The sequence below is a fragment of the Platalea leucorodia genome (genome assembly GCF_965183815.1).
Source record: "Platalea leucorodia genome assembly, chromosome: 16".
NCBI lineage: Eukaryota > Metazoa > Chordata > Aves > Pelecaniformes > Threskiornithidae > Platalea > Platalea leucorodia.
Window position 1 is genome coordinate 3,759,181 of NC_138838.1, and position 19,761 is coordinate 3,778,941.

Consider the following 19,761-nt stretch of genomic DNA (forward strand, 5'->3'; position numbering starts at 1 on the left):
GCATTATGTTGCTTTTGAATGGCATTTGGCCGTAGTTTCTGACATGTGGGGAGGCCAGCCGCCCACCTGCTTCTGGGAAGGATCTTTTCCATAGAACAAACAGCTTTGCAACACTTCACCCTGCCGAGGCAAAAATTAACTAACTACTTTCCTTACAAATGAGAAGACAGGACTTGTGGCTTCCTTAAAGACCGTCGTCTGTGCTGAACTTTCAAATGACCCATAGCAGTATTCCCACAAACGTGTGCTTTGGGTGGGACCCAGAACCAGTGGAAGTCCCATTCATTCCAGTATTATCGCCCTTGGGATCTAGGCAGGCCTGGGGACCAAATGTCTTGAGGAGACACTTCTGGTGCGGACCTGCAAGTGAGGCCAACCGGTACGCTTTCCAGCCTGCTTTCTTCTCCCGTGGCGACTTCAGTGCTGTTTGCAAACTGAAATGATGCTGTTGCTGCATCCTACACGTGCTTTCCTGCTCTGTGCAGGCTTGAGTATTACTTCCATACACAGTGTAAGCTTTGCAGTTTCAAAGATTTAATCTAATAATAGATTGGTCTACATTTGCTGCGTTGCCAGAAAAAGACATATGTTGTCAGGCAGTCGAAGTCAGCAACAGTGCTGAAGTGGAAATGTGCTGAAACACGAAGAAGGCAGAAATCCAGAAGAATCTATCCGAGGTTTGGCTATTAGGAAACGAAAAATACTGTCTTCTTAAATATATGCTTTCCACACGTACTTAGAGAAGTACTGTTCGCCTGATGTCTCAAAATGATTAAAGGGCAATTATTTTCCTTTCTTGGCTTTGATGTGATAACAGAAGATGCTCTTGGCATTCAGCTTATCAAGAACTGGTGTAAAAGGAAAGAGAAATGATTGGAATAACTTGAGTGGAAGAGGCATGTGTAGTATAGTGCGGGAGAGAAATATGACATTGAGTTCCTTCTGTCATTGATGATTCAAGACAATTTTTGAGTTGCACTCACAGGGGAAGTAGATCTTTACATATCTATGCTGAGGCACAGGTTTTAGGGTGAGGACTTGAGTTTTGACAGCGTGCGATGGTAAGAAAATTTTCCATGCCTGATTTTATCACACAATGTTTGCAATTCCAATTTTTCATTTATAGCTTTTCCCTGGGAAAAAGAATGCATCATCAGCTTGAACAAAGTGAATGTATACCACAAGAACCGCTGGTCTTCTCTGTGCTGGTGAAAAGACTTTGCTTTTGAATTCAGATGGTTCTATGCTGCTGACCTTTTACGGAATTGCAGTGAGCTGGGCATTGGGCTTTGAGCTGGTATATGAAGATGTGAAGTTTTGAGCTAGCAATTATGGGATTTCATCTGTACGTATCCCTTAAATATCATCACTTTTAGATGTGTGCTAAGAAAATGGCATCTGTCACAATCATACTTTCTCTGCTGGGGTCCATGTGTACACACAGACGTGTATTACTGTTCTGGAAGAAAATTTCTCCATAAATGTCATCACAGATCAGGAAAGAATTTTTTTTCTTTTTTTTTTTTTTTTTTTTAATATTAATGGTTCCTCCTTTAAGACCACTAGCTTCTCCCTAGTCGGCATGCATGTGGCTTGGTGGGGTAGTAGTAGCAAAAAATTTTATTCATTGACTTCTTCAGGGAATTCCTCCACTAAATAATAAATACTTATACCTCCTGGGAGACACCTGGAGCAGCATCCCAGAAGTCCTTTTTACCCAGCTTGGATCACCCATCACACAGGCAGCATCCTTGTGCAGTTAAGAAGTGAGAGTAAGAAATTTGGGCTGCTACTGTTTTCTGCTTCTCTTGGCACTATTCCTGGAGAGAGTTGAGTTAGTAAATGTGGCTGTCACAGTAGCTATTACCAATGACATAAAATAATTAAGTTGTGGTTTCTGTTGTGGTGGGGCCACTTCTGATTTTATAGTGATACGTCTGTGCTAGGAGGGAGAATGTCATGCTTGATTGTCGTGACGGATGCTTCTAGGAAAATAGGACGAGTCTCTAAAGGCAGGTTGTCTGATACTTCCCAATTACATGAAACCCTGTTGGTTCCATGGCAGATCACTAACAGAGCTGCATGTTGTTTCTTCTGGGTCTCCTGATGAGGTGAGGGGGAGGGCAGCAGCCATCTCATTTTTCTCCCTGTTGTTTTTGGAGGGGATAGCTGCAATCTTTGTTCTTTTCAGCCAGTCAAAAGAATGCTCAAGCCACTTTTTAGTCCGATTATCTAATCAAGTGAATGCTTCTATTTTCTGATGTCTTGAGCCACCAGTGTGGGGTTCCTGGCTTTCAGAAGTCCTGAAGGCTTTGGGACACAGATGCTTAGCGGTGCTGAGAAGCCCTGGTAGTCCCTGGTTGCGGAGTCCTGCTGAACTGTGCTCCATGTAGAAATTATACTGTGAACACTGTGAAATTTGTGAGCCTTAAGAACAATCTTTCATTTTCCAGTGTTTAAAATATTTTCTGTAGGTTGTGTCAGATAAATCTGATAGTATTACAGCATAACTGCAAAATCCTGCTCCTGATTCCTTATAGACACAGGCTCTTCCTCTCACACCCAATTTAGCTTCCTAGAGGGAAAAATTTCTCTTGTAGCGTGGGCAGCACACACAGTCGGTGTGCTCTGGCGTGCTCCTGGAGGGGCCAGGAGCCCTGCGTGGTTTGATGCTCGACAAGCGCGTGCCCTGCTGAAGGTGAACAAGAGCTTGCAAAATGTGCAAACCTTCCTGCCATTGCTGGGGTGCAACTGGATGGAAGCTGGAGGAAGTCTGGCGTGTTTTTAGTGGATGTTGCTGTACATATGTTGGTGTGTCAGGGAAAAAAAATTTTCCACTGTACATGGTATTAAACCTTAAGGCTGAGGCTTTTTTTGTTTGCGTGTCTGCAGTGGAAGAATTGCATGTCACGTTCATTTTGTATCTCATGTTAGAGCTGGCATTGTGCTCAGTGCTGAATGAGATGGAGAGGCTGTGCTGCACATGGCCTGCGGTGTCGAGAGATGAGCATGGAGCAGAACAGAGGCAATAGGAGATTGAGGGGGGAAGCTTGACCTTGTGTTCGTGTGCTCGATGGCCCCTACCACTTGTCCCTTCACCTGGAGCTCCCCAGGGAAGGGAGGCATCTACTGAGGGAAGGGGCAAGGACCAGCAAAGGGAACTGGGATGCTGTCTGCTGGTGGGAAAAGCCTCTGAAGCAGTAAGAAGAGATATGGGGGCTTGTTTGGGAGATTAGATGTCAAACCTTGACAAGGCAAGAAGCTTCAGTGGGTAAACAGGGGAAGTTGGGTGCACGTGTGAACCATGGGAAGGCTTTTGAAGGGCGTTGGAGTAATCAGTCAGTGAGCAAAGCCTTTTGCTCTGTGTCAGTGCAATACAGCGGGTCCTGGGCTGTGACGGGAAGCCTTAAGGGATATGGTAATTAAGAAAAGTAACTAAGAACTAAGTCATAAAAATAATAAGTGTTTTACCAGCTCCGTTGTGCACAGGCAGGCAGCAGGGAATGTGGGTCACGCAGTGTGAGTGGCTGAGCCAGGAATAAAATCCAGGTCTGTTAATGCCTCAGGCCTCTCCATACACACCAGACTGCGACTCTTTCCTCCGGCACAGCTCGGGTGGGAAAGGACCTCTGTTTTAGATGGAAGACCAGGCTCCACTCAGTCCAGCAGCTAATCATATTCTCCTGCTGTTTGCCTTTGCCAGGTGCAAGTTCTTCAGCCTCACAGAAACCCCAGAGGACTACACCATCATTGTGGATGAAGAGGGCTTCCTAGGTAAGTGTTGGCGTGTGCCACTTCAGTATCCAACCTGGGGGTGGGGGTGGAGGAGGAAAACATGTCATCTCTCGCTGAGATTATAAACCAAAGCGTTTGTAAAACAGGTCTGTTTGTCAGTGCTAGTAGTTCAGCTATGAAAGGTGCTTTGATCACTTAAGCATACTGTCGCTGCTGCTGTGCTGTACAAAGCATTTCACACATGGAATATGAATGTATTTTAATGCTGGGAGAAGAGCGCGCACAAGTCTTAAAGACAGCTTAAGCATATTTGAAAAAGCAAAACCATCTGCATATCGTTGTATTAAAATGAGCTGGCCTTTGTCCCCAAACTTCCACAAGCACACCACATCTTGCGTCTCCAGCTTGTTCATCCGACCTCTCTCTTTAAAAGGAGCCCTTGAAGATGAGTAGTTCGTATCATCCCCACAACCGTCACAATGCTGTGGAGTTGCAGATCAGCTCCTTTGGCTCATCACTGAAAGCTGTGATTTATCCCCCTTTCTTGGACCCATCTCTCTCCGTACTAAATATGCCATCTCTGCCCGTGGTGGCTGAAGGTCTCTCTCTGCCCGTGCCAGAGGTGGAATCGGCTGTGTCTCAGAGAAGGTGGCTGGCATGTGCTTGGGAGCTGCAGACGCTTGGCGTTGGATGGAGAGAATGGTTTGGCTTTGTGGATGGAAATAGTTTGTAATAACATTTATCATGTGGGGAGGTTTTGTTTGTAGCAGTGTTATTGAGGTGGTGGAATGAGGAAGTGTTGTGCAGCTATTATTATTTTTGTTCAATTGCTGCTTTCTGTGGTTGGAATTAAAAGTCTACACATTTTACCGGTTTGGAGAAAATTCATTAAAATATGAAAAAAGAGGATTTCATTCCTGAATAGGAATTAACCGTTGAGTAGCTACTTGTGACACTGTAATATTCAATGGGTTTGTAATATCCAAACCCTAAGGACAAAATTAGAAACTATACCATCTGTATTTAGTAGAGAGTCAAAGTTGTATAATGAGTAGCATTGCTGAATTATTTCCCTTTCTGTTTCAGGAGTACTCATAAACATATAGTAGAATAAATTATTACATTTTAGAACACTACAATAGTGGCTAAACATTTTCATAAAATAATCACTAGGTTGAGAATAGGTGAATGGATCTTTACGGCTATTGCTGTTTGTAATTTGGGAGTTGTGGGGTTTCATTGAAACGGTATGTCACATGTTCCGCTTTTGCTCTCAAAAGAAGAGGTGACATACGATTCTGCTGCCAGAATGTCCCTTGTTGCATTTTTTCAGGGAGCATACGTGCGAAAATTTTATTACTACTATCGGTAGTAGTAATCACCTTTTTTTTATTATTGGTGGTAGCTGGGGGAAATCGATTCAAATTTGGTTTCACCGTAATAGTAGGATGCAAAGCCGCCTTCTAAGAGCTCCATTGTAAGAGAGAAGTCACCAAAAGAGGAGAAAAGTTCTCTTTTTTTCCCAGGGGCCACAGCACGTGGCAGAGCAAGAAACCTGGAGATTCCCATTCTCAGGAGGGAGTCTGTGTCACTGAACCGTGCTGTCCCTGCAGATGTGCCGTGCCAGGGGCACGCTCATCTCCAGCATCACATCTGTGTCTGTGATAGCCATGGCACTCATTTCTCTGTCCAGCTGGCACAAGGCAGATTCCTCAATTCAATCACTGGTGGCAAGTTTGGATTGCAACCACTCCCGTACAGCTTCTAGCAGCCATGCTGCTATTTATCTCTCTGGAAGTTATTCCAGCTTGAAACAAAGGTAAGCTCAAGCAGCGGTTTTGCTCATCGGTAGTGGGGGGCTGTGTTGCACTGTGTACACCAGTGGTTGTACTTGGAGCAAATCCCAGCTCTAGCCAGACCAGTGTCCTCGAGGAGCTGTGTGCCCCACTGGTGCCCCGGGTTATCGCTGTGAACCAGCCAGTGCTGCTGCACTTCAAAGCTGCAGTCCTTTCCGCTTGGACCCTTCTGACTTTGTTACCTTGGCTGTCATACACACATGAATTTACTGCTGATAGTTACAGTACCCATGTAGCTTCCGTTGGGCTACAGTTTTGGCAGCATGTAACATCCCTCGTTTTCAAATCTACTGCGTGCAGTTGGGGTGTTAAAGCAGGGTTTGCAGGAGAAAAGACCACCTTCCAGGCAACACAGGAGAAGGAAGAAGCATGCTAAGGCCATCCTCTACTACGGCATGGCGTGGAAACCAGGTGCAAAACCCAGCATAGGTAGTAGTGTCACGGAGCTGGCAGCTTCATCCCTTTTTCTTTGCTAGTAAGTGATGATCTGCTGGCAAGACCTGTATGCTCTGCATCTTGCTAACTCTCCTAACACAACCCCCATGCCCTTTGGGTTTGTGTCCAGCCCATGCTCTTTGTTCTGAATTGTCACCACCTCGGGGTTAGCCCTGACAGCAGTCTCCACTGTTGCTCCATCTCTGTTCCTCATTTCCATATGCTGTAAAGTTTTTCACGGTCTGGAGGAATTCAGGATCTGCCATCTAGGATGCCTTGTAACAGTGAAAGGGCTCTGCTTCACTCCCTGCTGCTCCTCACAGTCTGGCTATAAATGTCTCGGGATGAGGAATCTCACTTGGCCTTTGCACAGAGCATAATCAGCCCATGGACTTGAACAGGATCAAAATCTGTAAGAATTGCAGCATCTCACCTTCTTGCAAAACAGCACCAATCATGTCTGCCTCAAGTGGATCAGCTGCCCCTTGCCCTGACTAGCCCAGTGCCAGGTTCAGCTCCAGAATTACAGGGTAAATTTTCACCTTTGGTGAGCAGTTTAGGTAGCAAGTCCAGCAGCAAGAAGTGACTATTTTTTCCTCTCCAGGTAACTTTTGTTCTTCCAGTGCTTAACAAACTAGATGTAAGTCTCTGAAGGGCAGGCTTTTCTGTCTGGAAAATTAGGACCTTTCTTCCTTAAGCACCTATACAAATTTTTGCTGCAGCAGCAGTGAGAAGATTGTCCTGTTAGCTGGCATCTCTCGAGTTAGCCAGGCCCCTTCTCCTGCATATTACAAACAGCACTGAAGGGAAGAGAATAGGCTGGAGAAATACTGGCACTTTCAGCAATCCTTGAGGTTAACACTTCAAACATACTGACATGCAGTAATCACTCTTAACTGTTTTGTCAAAAAATAATCCTCAGGCTTGTTTGCCTGAGAGTAGCAAGTGAGTCGGGCTGGTAAAGAAGTCATTATTTCTTCTCCCCAGAAAACGTCTGCAGTGCAAAGCCGTAACCTGCTTAAGCATTCATCGTGCTGGAAGGGAACGGCTGCAGCCTAATTCTTTGCTTTAATTCCCCGACGGTGAGGTGGGGATTATATCTGCACAGAACCTTATTTGTTCCAGTGGCCGTTTCTTGGGCTTTGGCCTGTTAATGAGGAAGAATTTTATTCAGCAAATAAGACAGGGGGACAGTACACAGAAAGCTCTTTTCCTGGCTGATACTGAGATGAATTAGCAGAAGGAGTTTGGCCATGGGCCCTTCTGCGTGAAGACAAGTGTCTCAGCTACCGGGGTGCTTGGACAGCCATGTAAAATCCTTGCATTTATCACCTGCTGTGCAGCCAGCGCGTGGCAGCAAAGTCGAGCGGCTGCTGCTCCCTGAAATATAGCAATATTTGTTTGAGTTCGATTTGCTTTTTTCCCCAAGGTTGGGCTGAAAGCAGGAGCTGCCTGTGCATGGTGCAGATATGCGGCAGCCCCTATGCTCTCTGCGTGGTCTGTCCCTTTTTCGAAGGGCAGCAAGGACAGACTCCCTCCATCTCTGGGCAGCTGCACCAGCAGAGGTTTTAGCTTGTGGTCTCACTGGTCCTGGCAGTCTCCATTCATCAAAGGTTTTAGCTTTCACACAATGAAAGAAAAGCACATGCCAGCACACCTGGAGATAAGCCATGTTCTCGGAAACCCTGTTTATGTGCACCGGGGAGCAGTTGCTGACATTGCAATCATGTCCTGGAGATGCCATCTGAAGAAAATAATGGGTTTTGGGGGTAGCAACGTTCCTCCAGCAGCACTCCCAACAGCTGTCACATCCAGCTTCTGTACCATGTATCCAGAGAGCCTTTTATTGGAGGGAAAGGGGCAGTTCAGGTGTTTGGTTTGTTTTAATTGGCCCTTTTCTGGTCCTGGTTTCTCCAGCAGGATTGTCTGCAGGTTTACCCATCCTTTTTTCTCTTGGAAGCGCACTGCTAGGTTTAGTGATAGCTCTGCTTGGGTAGCTTTCAATATCCATCTTGCCTCCCATTTTATAGCACTTCTCTAATTGCACAGCACAGTGTGAAATGAAGAACTAACACTCAACCACCTTTATTCTCTACAAGCCTAATGAAGGAGGAGCCCATCCAGTGTCATCTATGTAAGTTGGTCTAATTGCATGGAGGTGAGAGGTGGCTACAGTTTACCCTCAGGTATTTCTTTGTTTCAGTATCTCTTGTATCCACTTGAAACGAAGCTGAACTCTTTGATAAGGACCTTCCCAGGATCACCACCGCTGGGGCCTGGCTATGTGCTAAGGAAAAAGGAGCCCCTCTGTACTATCATTCCTATGGCAAGACAGTCTCTTTGCACCTAGAAGGCAACAAGCGTTTGGGTTTATGCCCTATTTATGATGGAAGGAGGAGTCTCCTTTTTTGAGACCTCTCACGGGGCAGTGGATGGAGTTTGAAGACTTCTTTATCTGTTGAGGGTACAACCCCTAGCCTGTTGCTGCCCCGACCTAGCCTCCTCGGTGATCTTGGCAGCTGTTGAGTTGTTCCATGAACGTCTGCATACATGGGGTCTGTGACAGTCTGTCACCCAGGTGAAGCTGTCCTGAAGATGGAAGATTGTGAAGCAACAAGTTGCTACCATTTCCAAGGCGAGATCACTGCCTTCCCAGCCTTGGCATCTGGTTGGTGTCCCTTGCATTCAATCTTTCTCTGTAGGCAGTGAACTTAAAAGGTATCAGAGAAGGGGAAAAGAAACCAAATGCTAGGGACAAGGGAGGAGTGAATCCTTGCGATTTCCAAGTTGGAAACCTGCATATTCTAGTTCCAGGGGAATTGGGGGTGAGTAAGGGGAACACATCACCTTCATGTACTCTGGTCTTCTCTCTCCTAGCACTGGCAAGCCCATTCCATATAGGTCACTGCAGTCAGCAGACCTTAGGTCCTGACTGATCTCTTCTGGGTTGGAAGTAGAGAGGAATGGCAATTTGATTTCAGTACTGAAGCAGCAGCGGGAAACATCTCCTCCTTTGGTGCAGATCCCTTGTGTGAACATAGAGCAAGGCTCTGAGTCTCCCCACACTGAGGTTCACCTGCAAGATGGAGGTGACAGTCCTTCCTTTAACCTTCTTTGGCTGCCCAGTTTGGCCAGTCACTTCTCTAAGGCCAGAAATCCATGCATTTACACAGTTTCCAGAATGAGGAGGCTCCTAATCTCAGTTCATACCTCACAATAAATTGCCCAGTACATCCAGAATAATGGAACTATTTGAAAAATCTCAACTAGTTAGAGTGGCAGAGAGACTTTGTCAGAATTCATAAAATGTTGACCTCATTCTAATAAAAAGAAAGGATAAAAAGAAAAAAAGCCTTCCTGCTGGCAGTGCTTTGTTTTGATAGCCATCATCCTCAGACAACCTGTTCCCCATCTGACCTTGGATTCAGGACCATCATACGCTTTAGTACCACGTTGAGTCCCTTTTTCAATAACATCAAAATGGTAAATTGCTTTCAGTGTCCTCTCTCTCATCCTGTATATAAAATGGGCAAGAAATCATCTTATAAATAAGTGCAAGCACAGAACCCATCTAGCTGGGAGCAATCTGCAACTTCATTTAAAGATACAGAGGGAAGCAAGCTGATAGATGCATCTGTTTTTTTGAATATTTCTTCTATAACTATTTCTCCTTTAATTTTTTATTGCCCAGTGACTAGGCCTTTGTATCTCAGGCATGGTGGCTTAATTTGCTTGCTGACATTTATAGCGCTGAATTCCTTCCCCTGGCCTGCCAGGAGAGCCTGCTGGTTGCTAGGCAGAAGATGTTTTTCTCTATTAAACACGTGCACAATTGCTCTCCTTTGGATCTCTGTATTGGCCAGACTACGCTGTGTCTGTGGTTCTCAGATTTTTTAAGTAATGTGTATTAATGACTTAAATTCAAATTAAAAACATGGGGATTTGACTACTGGCTAATTAGAAATATGTGCTTGGTTGGGAAGGTTTTTCCTGCAATGCATATATGCTGATATAGATCGATAAGCACGTTGGGGGGCTGTGATTACATGGGATTTCTGCCCTCTCCCGAGAGGCAGTAGGGTTTGGTAGTTAAAGCTCTTGGGGAAGGGAGGGAAGGACGAAAAATATGTAATATTCCAAGGTCTGGTTTGCGTCACCTGGGGAAAGGAGCACTTCAGCTTCTCCTTAGAGCTCACATGTGAGTGGGTTTGCAAATCTTGATGGCACATACTATTCGTTATGTTTGTAACCTGCCACATAAAGTCTTTTGGTCCAGTTTCTCTGCTTGCTCCTATTTAAAGAAATACTGCATAAATAATACATATTTTTCACTGTTTCCTCCAGCAGATGGGTGTGTATCGATATCTATTTTTGTTTCACAGCCTGTGGTGAGAAAGCCCAGACATCTCTTCCTGAACCACTTGACTGGCCATGATTTCCTCCTTTAAATTTATTACGTCTTGGCTGCTTCCTAGCACTTTGCAAAGTCTGAGATAGATGAGCAGATAGATACTATGGCTTACTCTTATCAACCCACTCTCATAAATGCAGGACCTAAAAATGCTTTTCTGGCTGAAATGATGGAATGATTCACTGAAATTTTACGTTGGTCTCTAAAAGCAAGATGCAGCTCAACAGAGAAGTAGCAGCCCTGCTTGTGTGTTTCACTAACAGTATTTGACCATCTGCATGCTGTTCCACTGGTGGATTTGGGTTTGGTTTGGGTTTTTTGGGGGTTTTGGTTTTTGTTTTTTTGTGGGTTTTTTTGTTTGGTTGGTTTTTAGGCAGAACTGAGGGGGATTTGGTGGCTTTCATTGTTTGCCCATACCTGGAGCTATCCACTGTCTGCCAGGGTGGCAAGCGGTGCACCTCATGGTGAGGAGGGGACAAGGCTGAATATATTCTGTAAGACTTTTTGAAGCATTTATATATTGTAAGTGCTGGTAGGATGGTAATTTGTGATCTTACTCTGCTTTGTAAGTGAATTTTGTATGGAGCACCTGTGAGAGATGAGGGAGTGCTGTTACCCGCTGGTCACAGGTCGAGAACTGAAGCACAGGGAGAGCTGAGGGATCCGTGATAGAGCAGAGAAATGAACCCCTTTTCCCAAGGCTGAGAGCATTCAACCCTCAGTTCCCAAACTTTGCTAGTTGTGAACCTGCTTTAAGTTTCAAGCCATACTTTTTTCCAGTTCGTGACCTGACAAGGAAGTGGATTTCCTCCACCTTCGCATCTGATAAATGCTGTGACCTTAGTCTAGAAATGGTGAGGCTACAGTAACCTTCCCAAAACACAGTCTGTCATCACCTGCAAACAGAAAACATTTTTTTCGTGGTAATCCCTTGCAAAATGCCAGCATGCGGCACTCCCCAGCACTGGTCCCTAAGCAGATTTGCCAGATTTTCTCTTCAGTGCAGGAGATGGAGGTGCCAGTGCCTCAGGTTTCCCAAGGATCAGCAGTCGTTCGTCAAGGTGAGAAAATTTCTGTCCCTGGCAGGCTTGGAGGATCCTCCTGGTCAAGTGACCTGGAGGGAAAGCCAAACAAACTTCCATCTTGTCCGTACCTAGACAGAGGCTCTTGGGCAGAGGTGGCAAGTTTTTGTGCCCTAAAACTTCACCGACTTTATTTTTTCCTGGTGCAGTGATGAGTGTTTTCCAGCTTTCTGCCAGCCTTGGTACAAAGTCTCTAGAGTTAACGATGGATCAAGGGTAGCTCTCATAATCCCAGTGCAACGTGTCTAGTGGTTTGCGTTTTATTAGAATCAGTTGAATTCCTTGTGTCTAACTCTGGAAATGCGGAGTGATGCATGTGTTTGACTCCAAACTAACAGTTCTCTTTTGAGGGGAATGAGGCTTGGTGCTTTCAGCTAATTCTGGTGCAATTAAAACAAAGAGGGGATGTTCTTTCCTTTGTGTGCAGTATTAAGCTGGTGGTGACACGCTGGCCAACCATCACCTTCAGTCACAGAAAGTGTCTTTTGGGTTTGTGGGAGGGCTGCCTGTTGGGCAAATGAGCCTTTCTCGAGCGAGCGGGTTTGCGGCTGCAGTCGCAAGGTGAAGGGACAGGGAGTCGGAGCAGAGCAATGAAGTTCCCAGGTCTGCTGCAGGCTTTTCTGTTTGACCTTGGACAAGTCTTTCATTGTGTCTCAGTTTCCTCATCTGAAAAACAGGGATAATCCTATTAAATCACCTCATAACAGGCCTTATAAAGATTAATTAGTAAACATGTGGAAATGCTTCGATAATGTAACAGGCAATGGCCATGATAAATAATAATTGAGGTAGCTTCTGTCCCACAGGATTCGCTTTTACAATGGGTACACTTGCAGACCTACTGAATAAATCATCTCTACAGCGGAACAGATTGGAGATTATGGTGGAAAAAAAATACCCCTTATATGAAAAAAGTTGCATAATCTTTTTAAAATCTCCTATCTTAGTATTTAATCTTGCACAGGATTAATTCTCACAACCTCAAGGTTACAGTCATACAACAGTTAGGAATTCAGTGGCTCCATCTTCAAGTCTTGTTTGAAATGTAATTATTTGCTCTGCTCTGTCAGTCCAGTGAAATATTGCCTGAAATGTGATTTTTCAAAAAAAGAAGAAGAAAAAAAGGATTCCTTGTGCTATTTTGTTTGAAAATACAGAAAGAATTGGAAATGCAAGTCCAGCTGCATTGGTTTTCATTTTTTGATCTTCTTTTATTTCTGTGTTTTTAGTTTTTCAGTGAAACAACACGCTGTCTGTGTCCCCTTGCTGACAGTAACCTGAGCCGTCAGCGTTGCCTTCGACTGCTCGGCTGGGCTAGGTCCTCCCCACCCCCTCGCAGATTCTGCGAGCAAAGCCTTTGCCAAGAGTTTTTGAAACACAGGGAAAGTTTTGTCAGGAAGCGGGAAATCTGCTGATTTCTGCAATTCCCGTCCCCTGATTACCAGAGACAAAACGCTCAATTCTTTCGGGCTGTGGAGCCCATTTGCTCACGAAGCAGTGAGTGGGTGAGGAGAGGCTGGCCGTGAGCAATGCTTTCCTGGCTGGGAGCAAAAAGCCGTGGTCAACAGGTTGGGAAGGACCCAGCTCTTGATCGTGGCACAGAGAGGGCATCAAAGCCAGTGCACTCAGGGGGCAATCCTGTGCAGAAGGACAGATGCACCCATATCCATGCTCTGAACACATCTTGAGCCAAACTTTTAATCTTCCTTTGTTTAGAAAGAAAAGAAAAAAGCCAACTTCTGCTCCCTTCTTCCTTCTCATGAGCAAACACCAGCTTGTGGAGTCTGGATCTGGCTTTGATTTTCCAGGTTTGCTCATTATTAGTGGTGTGTTATCCCGTGAAGAGGAAGGAAGACAGCGGCCTGATTTCCTGAGAGCAGGCTGGAGCCTAACCTGGATTTGTCTTCCTAACCCGCTTCTCCAGTGAGAGTGGACATAATGATTATTTTTGGAATCTACCTTACCATGTTCCACATTTTTAGCCAAAGATAATAATGATGCTTTGTTTTTGGAGTGTATTCGTGCTTCCTGTCCTATGATACCCCTGTGAGGTAAGAAAGTTTTTTCTCCCACATACGAGGAAACTGATAAAAAGGAGACTGAGTGACTTGAAGCAAGTCACATACACACTCGGTGGGACGGATCAGTTTTTGCCTTAATTACAAGCCCAAATTGCCATCTACTTGTCTGCACTTCAAAATCGGACTTGATTTACCACTGTATTCCAAAGACCTGAGTATCTGTTCTAAGACACTACTGTAAAACCACAGTTTTCTAGTGATCCTCCCAATAGTCTGTAGTGAGTCACTTATCCCTCTCCGCTCATAGCCAGGTGGGCAGCGTGCTAGCACGTTATAGTAACTTCTACATTGCGACTTGCCTTTCTTGTGCAACGCCATTTCTTGCTCAATCAGTGTCTTGCCTGGCAAGAATTCGCCTCCTTGCTCTTAGACTGAGACTATTGCTATTAGTCTGAGTTTTTTGTTTCTCACAACAGAAGTCAGAAGTAGGAAGCTAAGAAAGGAGGCCACCATAGTCATATTTTCTAAATGGACTTTTTTGTGCATTTCGCATGACTGCGCCAATCTCATTGGAAATGCGCTCCTCCTTTTTGTTTAATTTTTAAAAAGTCACTGTAAAAGTATAACCGGCTCAGTTTTTAGATTGCTGTCAAAGTTTAAAGTTAGGAGGACTGCAAGAGGAGAAGTAATTGATTGAAAATGAGAGGAAAGCAGGGGTTTCTGTCTAAGCATTTCCTTTTATCAGTCCTTGATTGCTCTCTTAGCGGACACTTGTACTGAAGGTCTTTCCTCAGGAGGTGCTGATTATTTAAGTGGAGAGAAGGCAGTGCCTGTGCATACATGTGTATTTGCAAGTTCCCAGGCTCTAAAGGACAACCACATCAGCCGCTCAAGAAGGACCTGTATCGCTTATCCTATGGCTTGATAGAAAGGGATAGTCGCATGCCCTAGTTAGATGTTCAGTCCCTTGGAAAGCAGAGGAGCGACTTGTCAGCATCAGGATTTCAGAGCTGGGCTATGTGTTTGTACAGCTTCATTTAATTCCAAGTTACCCTTGGGTTATTTAATTTCCTGACAGCTGCAAAAACAGTGTTCTCAGATAACAATGGCCTCTAATTAGGCAATGTGCCTAAAATGGTAGAATGTTTTATTTGACCATGGCACTAATATTTTGTATGCAGCTTACACATGAGAAAGTCGAGCGAGTTGCATTTCCAGCTTCCCTTGGCAGAGATGTGTCTATCTTGTGATACTCAGTGCATAATGCTAAAGGCATGCCCGCTCTTCTGCCCCTGTGGTTAAAACGCTTCTCATCTTTTTGGACTGTGTCATCAGTAAATCTGTATTTCATCCGTAACCACTTTCCAGAAATATGTTTTATCAGCCCAGCAAGACTAACAGGACTTGCACAGCTGAGGCTGCAGAGCATTTTAGAGACACGCAGGCAACGAGAAAGCATTTGAGAGGTACCTGTCGTTGAGGGTTGTAGCTTCTTGGGGCTTATATTACACTGCGGAGTTGTCCATATGTTGCTTTTATGGCTCATGCACTTAGTACACAATCAGGCAGTGACAGAAACATACAAGTCAACTGTTCTTCCAAATCATTTATTCAATTTGGAAAGGGTGTTAGCATCAGGTTATGTTAATTAGATCCTGACTCATGATTTGTGCTTATGGAAGCGTTATGCATTGGGCTGTACAAATCGATGATTTCTGATTCCCTCCTGCGACAGCAGGACGTGGGTGTTCGGGAGGCCTTCCCCTCCTTGAATTCTTAGACTTCCCCTGAAGTCTTCAATCTAAAAGAAAATAGATTATTTTTTTCTTTTTCACTGTCTTACTCCCTATTTTAATTCCTTTCCAGAGCTCACAATTCTGACAATTCCCATACCAAGTCCTCATCATTGCAGAGCTCTAAGCTCTTTCTTTAACGTCCTGTTTATATAACCACGGTGCAGAATTGCAGTTGTGATGTATTGGATACCCATTTAAAAGCCTTGCAACCTTAATTAGATGTTTGCTCATCTGCAGTCAGAGTTTACAACTGCCTTTCAATTGAGCAGTCTTTACATGCATATCCTGTACCACTGACCAAAGGGCTCTTTTGGAGGTTTCTGGTATGGATTCTGTATATCCATTTGCTTTTAGGTGACTGATGTCCTGCTCAGATACCGTAATACGATGAGAGAGAGATTACTGCATCAATTGCAGCATATAATAACAGTGAAAACTTATTGTCTGCATTAATCTGGACTTAGCCAGTTCTGTTGAGGTGCTGATCTGTTTGAAAAAACGGGGGATGCCAGCTCAGATTGGCTTGTGGCTACATGAGCGATGCCCGTGGGTTGTCCTCTGTGTAAGATCTGCAAGGATAGGAGATTAGCAAGAAACTTTGTATTCTTCCTTCCCCACTACAGTTCCCCACCAGTCAACAACCGAGCGACTCCTAAATTACAGGTTGAATCCACATTACCATATTTAATAGCTATCAGTACACCAATCCACCACAAATTTGTGTAAACCCCTTTTGAAGCCTCTTCATTCTTTCAGGTTCCTTTCAGCACACGTGCAGCAGTGTGCGCGCTGTATGAATTTGTACTTCAGATCCTCTAAACCTGCCCCCGGATAACTTCATGGGGTTTCAGGTGTTATTTGTTTGCACGGTAGCATAATGATGCCTGTTGTCTTATTCACAGTTCTCCTCCCAGCAGTTCTTAGAGATCTTTGAACATTGACTTGGTGTTTCTCAAAGAACTACCTACAGTGTCTCCAAGACTCTCGGGAAGGGGGATGAACAGAGCCTTTATAAAAATGTTAAGTAACAGAGGTCCTGCCAGGGGCCCCCATTGGTTGATCCCACAAAATTCCTTCCATTGAGAACTGGCTGTTTATTGCTGTTTTTCTTAGAAGCCCATCAGAGGATCTTCAGTTTCATCCCCTGGTACTAGGGAAGCAGTGAGAACATTCATAAGACAAATTCTGCCTTTTGATAAGCTGTTTCACAGTGTATCTTCCCTTAAAATCCCATCTCTGAGAGCTAGATTATAGATATAGTACTCTTTTTTTTTTTTTTTTTTTAAAAAAAACAGGAGAAAATTCAGTTGATTTTCTCTTAATAGAGAAGAATAAAATTCTAAAATATGAACACTTCATCTGCAGAAGACAAATGGAAAGAATCACAATATATTTGGGTTCATTTCTCCCTCCCCCCCCCCCCCCCCCCAACCTGCAAAAAATCCTCAGTTTGAATCACATAATTTTTTAATCCTAACTCCTGACTCTAGGAACCTAGTTTTAGGTGTAAGATATGATTTACAGTGGTTAAATTCCTTTAGGGTAGCATAAAAACTCAAGTTCTTTTCCATTTTCTTCCATAATCCCTCTCCAAGCTTTCTGCATACCATCTAGGCAAAAAGCGGTAAATATGTCCCCAGGTTTGCTTTGCATGAGTGGTGTTCATTTGCTTTTGGGTTTGTTCTTTCTGGGATTTCCATTGCCATGTTCTACCAAAACATTCTCGTGTTTATTTTGCAAGACTTGCCGATCCCTCTTCAGTTCCCGCTTCCCTACTGTCACATTTATTGAATTTTTGAAGTTGGAATGAGCCGTATCTCCACAGTCACAGTTCGCATTTATTTTGAGTTGGTTTTGGAGTATGTGAAATTGAAGAGTTTCCTAAGACGTGAGAGGTGACTTCTCAGGGGCGGAGGTGTCAGGAGCGCCGGGCCTGTGGCTGGCGTGCCCTCGGAGGGTCCCCAACAACCCGATTTCTTGATCTTTCGATCTTGCACATTGCTGAGCAGATTGTAAGCACTGAATAAGTGGTAATCTCTGGAGTCCTGCTGAAGTAACTGTGTCTGCGAGGTATTTATTTCACAGTTGTTTTTCTTTTCTGCTTCCCTGGGCTTGGGTAAGATGTTTGTTTACTGAAACACTTAGAGCTGAACTTGGGTAATTAAGAGTTGCTATTTTATATATATTTTTATATATATATATATATATATATATATTTAAATCTATATAAAATGCCTGTGTGTATGTATGTGTATATACCTATATTTGTATATGTATATATTTATCCAGGGATGTGGAAGGGGATTAAGTGAAAGCATTTTTAGCTGTTCTTTTTCAGAAACTTGTCCTTAAACTCTAGCTTAAAACTGAAAAGTATATTGGATTTTCAAGCTCTAATATATCTAGCGAGAGCATCTGCCAGGACTTAGTGGTCCAGGACCAAACCCAGGTTTTCTTTAGTTGGTGAATTAAATAAGCAGCTCACCCACAGACAGGAACACCCATAACTGAGGGCAGTCCAAGAGAGGAGGGTATCCTCGGGAGCTGGATGGCAGGTTGTGTCCTGGTCTCTGAGTGTGGCTGTCACACAGCTGAAATCGTCAGTGATACCAGGGTTGAGGTTTGGTGAATTAGGTGGTTGTTTTGTTATTTAAAAAAAAAAAAAGAAAAATTAGAATTGAGCCTTTGGAGATGTGGGACAAGGATTTATGTGGATCATTGTGCGGGTGAGCCTCTCGTGGATGTCTGTTTTGGCATTTCAACCAGCGAGCAAAAAATAAAGCAGCCTCTTGAACAAGCTCTATTGCAGCAGACAGGAGTGCCTGCTCTGATGGATGTTTACCATGTCTCTTCATGCTCTAAACAGAGGAGAGATCATATTCCCCCCCAGACAAATTCATTTTTAGAATTTGTATAAACAAATTCTTGACCTAGATGAATAGTCCAACATGCCACCATGTGCCTGGGTTTAGTGGCTTGTATGTACCTTTACAAGGAAATGTATTTATGTGTCCAAGAATCAAGGACAACCCATGCCAGCTTCTCAGATTGCCTCCCAGTTGGATGAAAGGAAACCACTAACTGAAACCAGTTTGCTTTCAGAAGTACAACCTGTGTCTCATAAACGTGAAGTTCAAAGGAACTGCAGAGTACACTTCACCAACCCCAAAGAAAAACTCTCGAGAACAGGAGGTTTAATAGCAATGCTCTTTGTGGCACAATGGCTGCACCTTTAAGGCATATGCACCTGCTTAATTTTAACCATATTATGTGTACGTATTCTTCCACTGGGGCTTAGAGAGCCACTCACGTGCTGAACGTGGCTTAAATATCTAAAAGATCAGGACCCCTTCATGTACGGCCCCGTGGAAGTGTATGACTTCGGGGGAAGAGAAGGCAGTCGGAGGGAGAACGGCTCTTTACAGTGGGAAGGAGAAGGGCATCGGCAGAGGTTTTGCTCGCATAAAAGCCTCGTTGTGTGGATGTGTCTGACTTGGGTAATGCGACAAGGGGAGCTGATGGTCTGCTGGCAGTGCAGAACACTGGAGTTTGAGCAGGGCTCTTTAGTACAGCAGACAAGGCACATGCTGGAGTGCTTGCTGCAGGGCAGCTCTAATGGGCACCGCAGTATTTCAGATTGTGGTTGTCACTGATTCTCAGTCCTTCCCCAGCTGCTTTAAAAACGCTCGCCAGCTGAAAAGTTTCTGGAGGGAAATTTAGTATGAAAAAAAGAGCCTATCCTATAGAGATTCCTGTGGTTGAGTTTGGTATGTTTTTGATGGGTTGTTCTAGGTGGGGACACTTTTATTGTTGGTTTTGATTAGTTGGGCTACTGACGTAGGGTGCAGCCTGCTTCCTTGTTTGAAGATGGAAAGATCATGCTTAAAAAGCACTCAGTGGAAAATTGGGAAAAGGAAAAGAAGTAGATACTGCTTTTCATCCGCTTCTTTTCATGCTTTTGAATTTTTCTGGGGTTTTTTGTTTGTTTGTTTAACTCCAATGGGCTCGAGGCAGCTGGGCTGTGGTCCATGACCAGGTCTCTTAGCCTCTGCTAGGGCATAAATAATAATAGTAATGTGGTCCAGGAAGCAAAAAACTGAAGGACTCTTGTGTATTTGGCAAGTACTTTTTTCCAAGCAGCCATTGCAGCGAGAAGGGCAAGAAAGGTTTGAAATAAAGCACAGAAGGTGCTTATTTCCAAGGTGAGCAGAAGGCGAAGAGGCTTAATATGAACAATTTTCCCTGTAGAAAAGGGCTGCCTTAATGAACTGTATGTTAATAAGCAGACAGAGTCTCTCTTGCTGGATAGTGACAACACATATAATTTCTACAGTGCGTAGATGTGCAATAATCTACTGTTGGTTTTCTCCCAGCTTCTTCCTTCAATTCTTTAACAATTTGGCTTCCAAGAGGGACTCGTGGATT

General features: G+C 44.2%; 1 protein-coding gene across 1 annotated transcript in view; it reads left to right on the forward strand.

Annotated features, from left to right (window-relative positions):
- Positions 1-19,761, forward strand: part of CASTOR2 (cytosolic arginine sensor for mTORC1 subunit 2) — a 123,866-nt gene that overhangs the window by 62,658 nt on the left and 41,447 nt on the right. The window contains exon 2 of the mRNA XM_082328153.1: positions 3,704-3,774. Coding sequence (XP_082184279.1) covers positions 3,704-3,774 — 71 coding nt within the window. The remainder of the gene's footprint in view (positions 1-3,703; positions 3,775-19,761) is intronic.